The 14,339-nt window shown below is 36.8% G+C and overlaps 2 protein-coding genes across 5 annotated transcripts; one reads left to right on the top strand and one right to left on the bottom strand.

Annotated features, from left to right (window-relative positions):
- Nucleotides 1-3,190: 3,190 nt before the first annotated feature.
- On the bottom strand, nt 3,191-5,374 carry LOC110998319 (telomerase Cajal body protein 1 homolog). Of its 3 annotated transcripts, none has more exons than XM_022266879.2 (5): nt 4,857-5,374; nt 4,543-4,731; nt 4,188-4,351; nt 3,706-3,992; nt 3,191-3,451 (listed from the first exon to the last, which is right to left on the bottom strand). In XM_022266879.2, the coding sequence occupies exons 1-5, from the start codon at nt 5,258-5,260 to the stop codon at nt 3,227-3,229; spliced, it is 1,269 nt and encodes a 422-aa protein (XP_022122571.2). In that variant the 5' UTR covers nt 5,261-5,374; the 3' UTR covers nt 3,191-3,226. The 3 variants fall into 3 exon arrangements, with proteins under 3 accessions (XP_022122571.2, XP_045486860.1, XP_045486861.1); XM_045630904.1 differs by having other exon boundaries at nt 4,543-4,742; nt 4,857-4,941; XM_045630905.1 differs by having other exon boundaries at nt 4,543-4,748; nt 4,857-4,916.
- Nucleotides 5,375-5,468: 94 nt separating this feature from the next.
- Nucleotides 5,469-12,413, top strand: LOC110998313 (hormone-sensitive lipase). 2 transcript variants are annotated; one of them, XM_045630775.1, is made up of 16 exons: nt 5,469-5,488; nt 5,804-6,085; nt 6,570-6,727; nt 6,804-6,990; nt 7,561-7,774; nt 8,163-8,353; nt 8,424-8,670; nt 8,744-8,953; nt 9,075-9,191; nt 9,263-9,409; nt 9,500-9,608; nt 9,676-9,771; nt 9,847-9,942; nt 10,022-10,166; nt 10,238-10,363; nt 10,431-12,413. In XM_045630775.1, exons 2-16 carry the CDS (start codon nt 5,804-5,806, stop codon nt 10,518-10,520), a joined length of 2,415 nt encoding a protein of 804 aa, XP_045486731.1. In that variant the 5' UTR covers nt 5,469-5,488; the 3' UTR covers nt 10,521-12,413. The 2 variants fall into 2 exon arrangements, with proteins under 2 accessions (XP_045486731.1, XP_045486732.1); XM_045630776.1 differs by lacking the exon at nt 5,469-5,488 and having other exon boundaries at nt 5,498-6,085; nt 9,266-9,409.
- The last annotated feature ends 1,926 nt before the right edge of the window (nt 12,414-14,339 follow it).

Genomic DNA, 14,339 nt, shown 5'->3' with positions numbered 1-14,339 from the left:
ACTATACCTATTTCACTGAATCAAGAAGTTATTAAATATTTTTACAAATATAGATTACTTTATATAGTAGTCAGCGGGCGGGACACAACGGCTTATCTGGTGCAAAGTTAGAGTATGAAAGTGTGTTTAATTAGTCCGTAATTAAATCTAAAAAAATCATATTCTATGCCTCTGGAGTGTAGAATAGAATTTACAGTATTCATGCAGTCTACGTGGAATGCGACTGAGGGAAGAAGCTGATAGTGGAAAGTACCCAACCACGGGAAAATACGCCGATGTGGGAGTGAATTTGAAAAAATATATTTTGGTTCCATACTGTGTGCACAGAAAGTTCACTCTCACACAAAACGCTGTAAACGGGAGTTATGTTATATTTTTGTATAAAGATGTAAAAAAGATGTATATATTCCGCAGTATTGGGAATAGATTCTTCAATATGCTAATAAACTTGTTACATGTCTATTCATCAGTCAACAGCGTCCAACGTGCAAACAAATATAGTCCCTTCCAGCGATTTGTACACGTGATATGAAATAGATCGAGGTGATTTGATAGATTTATTCTGGGTCTGATACACGACACTTATTTGGGTTTGCTAGCCGCAGACTGCCAATTGCCATACGTGTCCAATTCAATTTGATAATTCTAAGAGTTTATTAAATCATGCATATTATTATTTTATTCTTATTAGGTATGCGTACACAAGTGTACATTTTTACCGTTACATGAAACATGAAATGATATTTTGATTTTAGTGCCTTCGAATAAAATAATAAAAAAAATACTATTAGTAATAATAAAAATATTGTTATATATAATATGTTGCCTGGAAGAAATCGGTCGAAAGCGATAAGGCCGCCAGTTGCCCTCCTTTTCATTTAATTATGTTCAATATTTATATTGTAATGTAACAAAGTGTTAATAAATATCATAATAATGTAATGATTTCTTTATACAATCAAGAATACTATGATATTTACAATTTTCTTAGCCTACAAAGTAATAAAAAAATTATTAACCATTTATAAAAAATAAAACAATCAAAACAAATTTAAATAGTTTGGTCTTTGTGGCAATCAAGCAAGAGCAATCTTTAATAAGCGCCTATGCACTTGATCCCAACCGCCCAAGAGTCTCTAAATAACTATATCGAAGGAACTAAATCGAAGTTGGAGGAAAATCTGTTATATTTGTGCCATTTATTATTTTGATAGGAATAGGATAGACTTTTTTGCGATGCCTGTTGGCTCTAAAATAGCTGGAACATGGACGGAGGCAAGTGCGGCGTATAATGTCGTTGAGCGCGGCTTGGCGAGAAAAAGGACCTTCACTTTTTTGTCAACGTTGGCCACGGTGTACAAGTGTTCTTTACGAAGCCGCAGGGACACTTACGGGGAGTATATACCCACCCTCCGCTTAGGGCACCCCTAAGCGGAGGCTGATGGCATTGCAAAGTGATTCAGGGTCCAAAAGGGTGCTAGTGTTTGCCGAAGGAAAGCTTGCGCGGGTTGTTCTTGAAGTGTGATCTAATCTGATATTAATATAAATACTGAATTAGATTTATAATAATATCAAGTTATTCATGGCATATATATGCAATAGTTATACCGCTGACACCTTATTCCGTGTTAAATAAAAACTATAAAATAGACAGAATAGACAGCAAAATTGTCCTCAACCGAATTGATTTCGCAGATATAAGACAGTTGTTAATTATTGCGTAGCATCGTTATAGCGAATACGTTATTGCAATGGATTTTTTACTTAACTTAGTAACTTGGTTTAGACCCCAAATAATTCAGTAGGCATCGTATTAAGCGGCACAAAGAAATAAATAAGAGATTATTCCCGGTACAATTTTGGGCGGAGATAAGCCACAAATTGCCTGGAAATTGTAAACAAAAGCGCCTTAATGGCTGCCACAAAGTTTCAGCACCTCAAACTTCATAAATTGATGCTAATTTAACTGAGCAAGCCACGAAAATGCAATTATAGGAGGAAATATTATCATAACGACTTAGTAATTTAGACGTACGCAATCCTTTATAGCACTAAGCGTTTGCGAAAATCACCTGAATCTAAATAAGTACCTATTACTTACAGACGTAGGATGAATTTTAAAACTGCCCAAATCTTTTAGCCGTAAATTAAATATAATATTAATAAAAGACTAAATTTTCGATATTGAGTAAGTAATTAGTATGTATTTGAAGAGACATGGTATATATAAGAATACGATACGATGCAACAAGTTAGAGGTAAGGTGGGACCTTACTATCACATTATATTTATTTAGGTCCTTAAAGGTAGGATATACATTATACACCGTGTTTTAAACGTATATGGACAAGGAAAATGCTGATAATTAAGAAAACCATTTTTCCATACCTACAAAACAACTTGAAGTAAAAGGAGTCAATATTTTATTTACCATCTTGCTAATTCATGGAATATAAGATACAAGTATCTCTTATTCGACGTCATTAAATTTGAATCGGTAGACATCCTTAAACTCATCGACAAAGAAGACAGAGGGTGTAGGCCTAGAAAGAAGCCGGCCTAATAATAATAAAAAAATCTCTCGGTACTCCTCTCAAATAGCAAAACATCAAACAACACTTATTTTAAAACATTATTAATTAAAAGAGTACCTACAACCGGGACGTAAATATGATCGCTAAGTAAGTACTTTTGTCGAATCTAATAAATTGAATAGGTTCACGTATAATTATTAACTCACGTTATTAAACTTAGTGTGAAAACCATACTGTCAAACCAGGATGTTTGTTGAAGTAAATTATTAACCGTCAAATATTACAAATTATATACGTAGTTCTGTCCCTGGCACATTATTTTTAAATTTCGAACACGATTATATATAAAAATATTGCATTCTATTGCTGAATGTTTGACTATTGTTTTAAAACTAACATCAAAGCATTTTCCGTAATTTCTTACTACTCCAGTCATTATATACATTTGGAAAAGAAAATGAACCGAGAAAGCCAAATTTTGGATATTACGTGGGAGGCGGCTAGAAAAGCTTAAGTTCAAATTGTCGACCAAAACAACCTTGTGCAATTTTCGCCGGAAATTGATATTCATTAAAAACTGATCAGTACTTTTGCTTTTATCATTTTAGCATCGACTATGAAAGTGTGCTTGAATAAGACAAATAAAAACCACAAAATATATAAGATTATTTATTGCCTTATTAAGAGAAACATTACGCTAAATCAGGGACATCACCAAGCCACCAGAACACTAAACTGTTTTCGGATTCTTTTGAATATTTAATATGTTCATTTTTTTGGTAACTTATTTCATCATCATTACTTTCTTCATCCATAGTAGTTGGGTCTACAAAGTGATACTGTCCAGAACCAGTTGCCAATATGGGTCTACACGGGTGTATAGAAATACTATTACAGCAGTCTTTGTGTAGTGGAAACTGAAAAATAGACTTATTCAATAAGCAGCTAAGATACAATTTGTATTCTAGACATCCTAGAGGTAATGAAACTGTCAATATTACATCAAGCTTGGACCACAGATATTGCAAAAGAACTCAAAAAGAAAATTTTTGCTTTATTATGAAATATTTAATCATTTAAAATCTGATAATAAAAGCTCTGACTAAATCAATCTCAACAGAAATAAAAACAGAAAAAAATAGAACATATGATACAAATACAAGCCACTCACTTGAAAAGTAACATTATCCTTCTCATCCATAGCGTCTAATTCTTCTTTCCAATTAATTTTATTCACATCCCATACTTTTATTACTCCATTAGTGCCACCAGTGACCAAGTAGTTACCACATGGTGATACATCAAAGTATATCCTTTGGTTTGTCTCAACAATTCGGCTGAGAATGTTAAGAGGTCTTCGATAATATCTTATATCCCACACTAGCAATCTGTGGTCCTTACGGGCCCCTGATATTAATTTAAGACCATCAGATGTAAATTTCATGTGAGTTATTCCACCTGTAATATATTAAAACCCAGTATATAGTCGATTTAATGGGAAAAAGCACTCAAGTGGTAGGGGACAATTTCTAGTTTACAGTTAGGGTAGGAAGTATTAAGTTAAGACTATAACATGGTAAAGTTCAGTTTTCCTTAGATTTTAGTGGCTTTAAATGGCATTAGCTATTATAACAGATGTGGAAGAATATATACCTGAGTGACCATGCATTTTCCCTATACTTTTGTATGTGCCCATTTCATTCACATTGTAAAGTGAAATACTTGTGTTCCATGACCCTACTGCAAGCAAGTTACTGTTGGTAGCGAAACAGGAAGCTGGAGAATATATCTTGTGTTCACTGAATTCTCTGCCAGGCCTAAAGATATAATTTTAAAATTCATTTAAATTTTAACTCTTCTATATGAAGATATTATAAATAACAGAGATATCTTTTGAAAACAAATAATGTATTAATTAGGATTTGATTATATACCATAAAATAAATGTTGATATATACAAGTTCATATTATGATTTACTTATAGTTTACTATAATAAAATATGATAACCTGTCAACATCAAAAGTCCTCAAAAACTTTTTATAACCAGCAATTATCCTGGAGCCATCAGCAGAGAAAATGCATGACACAGCAGGCTCCATTTCATCTACTGCATTGAAACCTCTATAAGAGCATCTTAAGGAACCATCAAAGGCATCCCACATTTGTATTGGTGCATTCTGTTTTGTTGTTATCCAACTGTAACACACCTTATCCTACATTTTAATATTATAAATATGAACAGATTTTTCAATAAAATCAAATTTCTTCTCTCCACTCAGTATGCTTAATTCATCAGCTAAATTAAATCAAATTTAACTCACCAACAACTTTCAGGGACTGCACTATTCATACCAGGATACCAACAAAAATCATACATCAAGCCCGCTTCCTTAACATGGATAACTGGTTCTAAAATATCAATAGTTCTATTTGAACTAACGTCGCCCTGGTAAAGATCTCGGGGCAATTCCATAACCTGTACTCCATCATTGTTAACCACACACAGACAGCATGTTCCATCTGGAGACCACTTACATCCCCTTACATATGGCTGTGTACTTTCTGCAGTCACTTTTTTGGTACGGCACCATGATGTGCTGCATAGTTCAACTAATGTTCTATTTGTAAACAATGCCGGGTAGGATACAGTATCTTCGGAATATGGCTTACTGATTTGTATGTCATATTCATTTTCGTCTTTAGAACAAATATCAACCACTTCCATTGCATTAAGAAATAAGTCACTAACGCTTCCAATTAAAGTTTTATTTAGAGGGAAAACAATTTTTAAATAACCTCAAAAATATTGAACATAATATAATATTATGTAAACACTGATCCGCCGAATCCGAAATATTTTTCAGGAAAAAAAAGATGACATTGACACTATAGTCGTCAACGCATACAAATAACCATACTATGTCAATTGTCATTTCATAGTTAAAACTGTAGGGTATGAATTTAAAATTGTATTATTTGAGATATTATTTTGCTGTAAAGTAAAAACCTATTGGAAAATCATTGAACATTAAATACGTTCAAATTGTGATGTGAAATTATACCAAGTGTATTGCTTGCTTGGATGCTTTCGTTTATAAAAATAAAGCAACTAACTACAATATTACATAGTAATAATGATTCCCTGCGCGATGTATTGTATTTTTTGGAAATTGTTGTTGGTTTAAAATGTAACGTGTAAATAACATTCTAACGTTCTATTTTCTGTTTATTTATTTAACAATGTATACGAATCTTAAAACAATTGCAGATGAGTCTAAGACTAATCAATCGTGGGCTTCGATTCGTGACGAGAACTTTCAGTAATATGTCGTTCCCTGATTCACCTGCGAAAGCCTCAATATGTTGCGAAGTGCTGGAAGGTGCGCCACCAACGTATGCTATGTACGAAGCCCTAAAGGATTCCTGTCAGAATAACGCTACATATTTTCAACCTGATGAAAGTGAGAATGGTCAACGGCTGTACCAAGGATTTATAACTCTGATAGATCACATTGATAATGTTTGGCCTCTTGTTGACCATGTTAGAAAGGTATTATCAAATCACATAAAACAAATAAATCTTTACTTTATAATATTAAATTGGCTTACCTTGAAGTGACGATTTGTTTGCTGGTTTTTAGATAAAAACTAACTAGCACTAAAAAAGCAATTGATTAAATATTTAGAAACATACCATATGTAACAATATTACTTTAAGATATTATGGATTAAAGATTGAGAATTAAGATGATTAAATTTATCATATCTTCTACACATTTAATTAGGTCATAGGTCAAAACTTTATGGAAATTACAACTCCTTCATATTGACCTAATTTAGTTATATTAAACTGGGTCAATGTATTATTAGTCAATTTTTTAATTATTGGCTAAAATTTCTTAACTCCAATATATTGTACATATGTATTCTTTAAGGGAAAGATATATTTCATTTTCTCATTAGAAGGCCATAAGAATAAAGTAAAATAATGTCATTACTCCACATATTTGAAGTTAAATATATTTTTCCAATAGGTGGCACCATCATATGACTTTGATGAAAAATCTCCAGGCAATGGATATAGAAGTTTCGTATCAGTTGTGGATTCTTGCATCCTACATGGCCTTAAACTTAGCAGACAAGTTTGCTCCGGACGGGATGCATTGTTATTTAGAAAAGGATATTTTGTTAAGTATGTTTGCTTTTGTATATTATGTATTTCTAACATATCAAACAAACCTATGTAAATAGTAATTAAAACTTTCTAGAGAAGTGGAATCATGTGGACAACTCTTGGCATCGCTGGGCACGTGTCTTCATCATCTCCACACCTTAATTTCATGGGCACCTCCTGGAGACCTGTTTCCTGTTGAGTCACACTCGCCGGAAGAACTTTTCTCTAAGGCAGACACAATAAATCAGTATTGTTTTTATGGGAGATGTCTAGGTTTTCAGGTATTTAGACTTCAATTGACCTGGTATACTTCTTGTGACTTAAGGAGTAGTCTTTATTTATTTAAAAATTAACACTGAAGTTTGCCAGAATGAGTACAGCATGTCACACAAATGTACCTCAAATGATTCTGTGTTTTGACGAGTATGGATTGTAAATTTTTTCAAAATATATATACTATGAGGATATATAAAGACAGATAAAGTAAAAAGCTAAATAAGGATATGTGAATTCATAAAATATTTCTGAATTAATTAAAATGGTTACTCAGTAATTAAAAGTAATCGGTATGAAATTACCTTGTAATAATTGCGATTTTCATACAGTAAGGTCACCTCCTTCTTTGCTTCACTGCTTTTCGCACTTTATTTATTTTATCAAATAAATTAAATAAACGTTATTGTCATAAAAAACTTTACGCAGGCAAAGATGGGTAATGGGGGCCATTTCGCTCTGATAAACTCAGACAGATTTTTCCTAAGCTAATAAAAAATATTACTATAAAAGTGTTTTAAGTGTATATAACAAAAATTTCATAGTAGCAAAAAAATGTGACCAATCGGTGATTCCAGTTCGCCCCATCCATACGCGGGATTCTCAAGGGAATATCGATATGCATGGCCGGCTTCTCGGAAGCTTACTACAGCCAAGGCAATCTGATAAGTTCGGTGTGGACGGGCGGGCAGTATTTGATAGATCCCGAACTCCGGGCCAGAAGGATTGTCAATATATCGCAGTCCGCCAGCGTGGAGTTCTGCAAGGCCTTCTGGTTCCTCACCGAGAGTGGTGAGTTTTGGGTCCACCTGGTTTGCTCTAGAGGTTTTTCAACTACTGACGGAAATAAATTTAGTTTATCGTTTACACGTGCGTGGTTCATATAAATGCAATCATTGTTTACGTTCATTTAATCGGTATAAATCACGAAACGTAAACAACATTTGTGATGTTAGGTTTATTGCCTTTGAGGCAATTAATACTATTTTATTATTAAATTCATCACGTCATAAATTGTTCGGTTCTGTTAACTGGTTGTAATAAGGTTTTTCTCAGACAAAGAAGAATTATTGTTTAAGAAATATGATAAGCAAATAAAAACTTTGTATGACTTTGCATCCGCTAAGTCCTTTGTGGCTCGTGGTGACAAAATATTCCATATTTTTTTTTGCCTTAACAGAAATAATGCGGCGAGTGCCGAGCCTGATGTCGACCACGGTGGCGGTGAACAAGTTGATAACGATAACGCCTCAGCCCCTCGTGGTGGCGACCGTGGACGGCGAAGAGAGGACGGTTCTTCCGCCCGACTCGCACATCGGCCTGCACGACCTCAACGTCAGGCTCATCAGCGTCAACAAGAGGAACGGGATGGTGAGTCTTTTCGCGACTCCGATCGAGTTGGCGATTTTACGAGTCAAGTTCTGTTCATCTCTAATTCCAGACGAACGAAAGCTCCACTCTTCCGGCGGCGGACGGCGTGATATTCCACTGCCACGGAGGAGGATTCGTGGCGCAGAGTTCCAAATCGCACGAGAGCTACCTGAGGGACTGGGCGGCCAAGCTCAACGTGCCCATTGTGTCCGTGGACTACAGCCTCGCTCCGCAGGCGCCCTTTCCCAGGGCCTCGGAGGAGGTCTTCTACGCCTACTGCTGGCTCTTGAACCACCTCGGAGAGGTCGGCACCACGGGTAAGAAAGCGATAGTATCGTTTTTAAGCAACGATAGCTTAAACAATATTGACATTTTTCAAACGTTCGCCAGGCAAACGAATAGTTTTCGCGGGCGACTCGGCCGGGGCCAATCTCCTCGCGGGCTGCATTCTTCGAATACTGGAAAGCGAGATTCGGGTCCCGGAAGGCCTGTTCATGGCCTACGCCCCTCTGCTCGTCAGCTTCATCCCGAGCCCCTCGAGGCTCCTCTGCCTCATGGACCCTCTGCTGCCTTTCGGCTTCATGATGCGGTGTCTCAAAGGTGATGAGAAAACGAGTTGGTGATTGGAATTATGAATTTTTCATTACAATAGCTAAACCGAGGCCAAATATTCTTTATCAAATATCAAATTATTGATAAAGTCGAAAATTTAATCTTTCAGCATACGCGAGTCCCAATTCGAAGAGCAAAGAAGAGAAACGCCCAAAGGAAGCGACTTCATCGAGCGCGACCACGCCCATAGACGGAAACGGCTTCCTCCGAGTGAGCCCGTCGCAGGGTGCGTATTCGCTCGGAGCGTCACCGTCCGTTCGCGTCCGAGCCTCGAGTGTAGTCTACGTCTACTTCCAGAAGGCCTCAGCGAGTCCTCGTTCGAGGAGGTGTCTCCGTCGGACCTGCTGGAGCTGCAAGCGCATAAGTCCCAAGGCAGCCAGAGGAGGCACTCCGGGGACACCACGGCCAGCGCCGCTTCTCTGCAGAGCGAGCACACAGCCACTGGTGAGGGACGCATCCCCCCCCCAACCCCTTTGCCGCCATACGTCTGGCTTTTGATTTCGTACTTTTTCTGAAACAAGCAACGTCCGTCAGGTGTCAGTCCGTCGGAGGAGAGGTCCCAAAAGTGCGTGTCGGAGCTGCTGGACAGATACGTGTTCGACAGCGACACTGACAGCGAAGGACGAAGGGGCAAATGCACCAGGTGAAGTGTGAAACCGAGACGTGGCCGAGATCTTCGACCGGAGAGTTAAGACGAGTATTTATTTCAGTCGCGGAGGTGAATCCGAAACTTCCAGCACTCTGGTGGGAGAGCCTCCTCTGGTGGTCGACGGTGAGGGAGAGCAGAAGAAAAGCGGCAGATCACGGTCTCTTCCCGTTTTCAATCAAACCTTGATTAAAACTTGTATTGTTTCATTGGAAAAATAATTTTATAAATCCAGCATCGGAGAGGCGGCGTCGGGCATAATGGGGGCCATGTCGTCCCGTTTCGCCGCCATGAAGGACTCCAACGCCATCTCGGGGCCCACGCAGGAAGAGTAATTGTCATCTTTCTTTTTACCTTTTTAGCTAATTGTCATTGTCAAGTGAGTGTCTTTCAGTCGGCTCCTATTGCAGAATGGCAGTGCGGTCGAACCTAGACTCCCTGATAGCCAGGAGTCCCTCGGACGAGTTCATGTTCTCGGTGCCCCGAGACCCCGTCCTGTCCCCTTACTGGGCCGAGGACCGGTTGCTGAAGAGGTTCCCGCCCCTGAGGATTCTGGTGAGGCCGATCGTTCTGTTATTTGTATTGTTTTTTATAAATATATTTAACAAAAAGTCACCCGATCGCAGTCGGTGCACATGGACCCGTGTCTGGACGACTGCGTGATGTTCGCGAAGAAACTGAAACGTCTGGGCAACGAGGTGGAGATCGACGTCGTCGAAGGATTGCCTCACGGCTTCTTGAACCTGTCTCTGGTGAGAGATATTCGACTGAACCCTATCGGTCCCCCTGTGGCCTTTCACTGTAATTGTCCTCTTTCAGATGGCGAAAGAGGCCAACGACGCATCCCTCCAGTGCATAGAGAGAATAAAACAATTACTGGACGCGGAAGCGCCATCCGATAAGTTATGAACGGATTACGGAACGACCTTCGTCTAGTGTTTAGGCTTCGTTGCCTCTTGAAGCGACGGAAACGTTTGAGCGAGCGGTTATTGCCAAAGTGCATAGAAATACTAAAAATCACAAATATGCCATTTCAAATTTTATTATTTTCAAAGCCGACAGAAGACGTAGTCATCAAATGTATCAATAATCACACTCGCTTTCTTTTAATACTTCGTTATCTACAAAAAAAAATAGTTAATTACTAGTAGACATTCCCGATTGTTGTTACACTAAAGAGAATTTAAAAGCAAATACGTATATTATATCTAAATAATTATGTTTAGAGTTCATATACAGAGATATAATTATTGAAGATTAAAGGAATAGTAATAAGTTATAGAGTATAAAAATTGTCTATGATATGTCGAAAGGACCAGAGGGTATTGAAACATATAAAAAATAGTCCAATAAGAAGAGAAATTAAGTTTGTTGCTCAGTGTTAAGCATTTAATATTTTTTTATTGTTCAAAAGTACAAAGATACTCCATATGTCATGTTTGTTTGAGATTTTAAGAATTGTGTATGTTTGGTTATGTTATGGGCATACTAGATTTAAATATCCAAAGAGATAGTTATAAATACTCAAAATGCAAACACCATGAATTTTTATTACGGCTTATTTGACTTGGACAGATTTAGGAATACATTTTCTCCGTCCTTCATTCGAAACACATGCATATTTATAAATTACTAAATACTTTGGGATATTTGGTTAGATTAACATTAAGGATCGTTCAAGTATTACGTACGTCACGCAATTCCCCCCCCCCCCCTGCATGTAACGTTTTTCTGTACCCAATAGTAAAACGTTTCGTTACCACCCAGTGGCTCATTAAACCTTAAAGTTGCCATTTATGTGGTGTAAAGTATCGAAATATCGAAAAATAATATAAACAATAACGCATAATTCAATCCTCGCCCCGCTTTAGCCCAAACCCCCAAGGCCCCCCCCTCAAACGTCCTTACCTAATACTTGAACGCTCCCTAACTGTTGATTAGATTTTTATGGGTTAATATAACTTTCACAGAAAACCTTGAAAAGAAAGGAATTAAAGTTCAATTACTTGTACGAGACACCTCGTTTAACGGTTCTATTTTAACGGTTCTATTTTAACGTATGTACTTAACGTTAAACGAACAAGGTGTAAGAGATTTTGGTTCTCGTTAAGTTGGATTAACCTTAGATCAAATTAGATTTGTTCTATAAATATGCCTAAATAATTTTGCCGCCTCTTAAAAATAAGTTACTGTTAGTCTCTCAGAATTCCTCCTTTTTGATCTTTACATAGGTAACTTTATTAATATATTTGCTATGGAACATAACATTCTATCTTTTATTTACATAAGCTTTTTATTATGAATGACATAAATAAAGCAATTATAGGTGTGATAATATATTAAATTATTATGTATTCTGTGATAGTATGCTTTTAAAAAGCAGACAGTATTCAAAAAGTGCTGCAAGCTAGTGAATTTTGTGTGCAATAAAATGAACACCAATAGACATTGTAGTTCACAAAAGTAGGGTCATGTTTTATTATTATTAACTGGTGACTTATATGTTTGTATAACCGATTTTTTCTATTCCTTTGGTCAATGTTTTGGATCTTGTGGCAAATCAATATGATGGAAATGGTACCTTCAGTGGTGTATAAAAATAACAATTAATCTTTAAATTGTTAATGTATTTATTTAATGAACTTGTTTTTTAAATATGCATCAGTAAATTAAATTTTAGTTAAATTTTGTTTTAGCATGAATGTCAAGTCGGACAACATTTTGTTATCTAAATGTTTTCAAATTTATTTAAATTTTTTATGTGCTGATTGCAGAAGTAAAATCAATAAATTATAAGTTACCTATGTGCCTTTATTTGTAATCTTAGTTCTATTTAGTCATGCAGAGCACACACATCAAGGACAACATATTACGTGCATATTCAAACTCAAAATATCTTTATTCATATAGGTAAACATGTACACTTATGAACGTTAACAAAAAACAAATTAAATTTATACAACCAGTTCGCAAGTCAAGGGCGTAGAGCGGATAAGAAGAACTGGCAAGAAACTTTCCGCCACTCTTCAATCGCCAAGTTTTTAATACAAATTGTTTGACCTGTAGCAAATCAATCTCAAGGATTAGGATTAGGATCATTTAAGTATTGTAGAAAGTATTAGTAGTAGTAGTATTGTAGAAGTATTATAAAAGGCTTTATTAATTAATTTACTTTTAACAAGGGCTTTGAATTTATTTACTGATAGTTCTTTAATTTCGCTTGGGAGTTTGTTGTAAAAACGAATACAATTTCCATATAAGGAGTGGTTTATCTTCTGGAGCCTGGTTGGTCGCACACTCAAATTAGTTTTATTACGCGTATTATACTGGTGAAAGTCACCATTTGTTTTAAAATCGTTGTAAGTTTTTTTGTACATACCACAAGGCTTCAAGAATAATTATTATATTGACTGGATAATGTCATAATATTTAGTTCCTTAAATCTATTCCGTACCGACACCCTCGGGATAACACAACAAATACCCCGAACAGCCCGCTTCTGCAACACAAATATGGATTAAACTGAATCTGCAGCAGCACCGCACAGTAGAATACCGTACGACATAACGCTGTGAAAGTAGCTATGGTACACAATTTTAGCCGTATCCTTATCAGTAAGCTATGTATGAATTCAATTCTCAACCGTGGTGGAAGGTAGTCCATAGCCGTGTTAAAAGTATTATTAGCCGTGTTATAAGTGTTATTATTCAATTTTTAACAATAGTGTTAGCTTTTATAAGTCAAATTTGAAGTAATACAGAATACGTAAAACCAGTGAAGTGAATAATAGTGAATCTAATCAAGCTATGAAGTGCCATGGCTGTAATAACGTATTAAATGTCGATCATTTTTTAAAGTGTAATAATTGCAAACGCAAGTTTTGTTATGAATGCCTTGATGTTGCTGCCGGGTCGACTAAGCAGCTCAGTGCTGAGCAATTGGCATCACTTAATTGTCCTCTGTGTCAGAATGTAACTCGGCGTAAAAACAATGACGATAATACTCCTGTCCGGCGGGGTCGCAATAACCAATCACCAAGCGCCTCCTCATATATAACGACGTGTAAAGAGCCGGAGTGTGATTTTGCTACGAAAACTTCTGCAGGCGCTGACTTTTCTAAGCAGCCGGTTACGTTGGACAGTATTAGCAAACTTATAGACTTGAAACTGTCCCCTGACTCATCGTTTATGCTAAATCTACGGTCCGCGCTTAGAAAGGACTTGAAGGATATGGTGACCGACGAGGTTAGCCGAGCTGTTGAGTTGGTAAAGGCTGACTTCACGACGACAACGGATTTTATCATCTTAGAACAAAATGATTTGAAGTCAAATATTGCAGACAAAGACAATCGAATCAGGGTACTCGAGACTGAACTTACGAAATCTCAAAACACGTTATCAAAACTCCAGAGTCGTTTATTTACAGTTGAAAAGATTTCACGTGACTTAAACCTCGAGATTCACGAGGTACCCGAAAGCAAGACTGAGAATCTGATGGAGTTATTCAAAAAACTCTGTGAGTGTTTAAATGTTGTGGTATCTGAGAGTGATGTTAAAGCATGTCGTCGTGTAGCTAAGATGGACTCAAACTCCAAAAGGCCGCGAAACATACTAGTTACCCTCTCAACGCAGCGTCAGCGTGATACACTCTTGTCTGCGTTGACTCGCTTCAATAAGTCCCACACTGACACCAAACTATCTACTACCGATATTGGTATTGGCGGCTCGT

The sequence above is a fragment of the Pieris rapae genome, chromosome 13, assembly GCF_905147795.1.
Source record: "Pieris rapae chromosome 13, ilPieRapa1.1, whole genome shotgun sequence".
NCBI classification, from domain to species: domain Eukaryota; kingdom Metazoa; phylum Arthropoda; class Insecta; order Lepidoptera; family Pieridae; genus Pieris; species Pieris rapae.
Note: the sequence above shows the minus strand (reverse complement) of the source record. Positions and strands in the feature narration are given on the sequence as shown.

Excerpts from the sequence above, each read along its gene's own strand:
- LOC110998319 (XM_022266879.2), bottom strand. The coding sequence starts at position 5,260 with ATGGAAGTGGTTGATATTTGTTCTAAAGACGAAAATGAATATGACATA. Across the intron at positions 4,352-4,542 it reads AGGACTTTTGATGTTGACAG|GCCTGGCAGAGAATTCAGTG; the intron begins GTTATCATATTT and ends TTATATCTTTAG. Across the intron at positions 3,452-3,705 it reads AGGATAATGTTACTTTTCAA|TTTCCACTACACAAAGACTG; the intron begins GTGAGTGGCTTG and ends TCTATTTTTCAG.
- LOC110998313 (XM_045630775.1), top strand. The coding sequence starts at position 5,804 with ATGAGTCTAAGACTAATCAATCGTGGGCTTCGATTCGTGACGAGAACT. Across the intron at positions 6,728-6,803 it reads AGAAAAGGATATTTTGTTAA|AGAAGTGGAATCATGTGGAC; the intron begins GTATGTTTGCTT and ends AAAACTTTCTAG. Across the intron at positions 9,410-9,499 it reads GAGCGAGCACACAGCCACTG|GTGTCAGTCCGTCGGAGGAG; the intron begins GTGAGGGACGCA and ends AACGTCCGTCAG.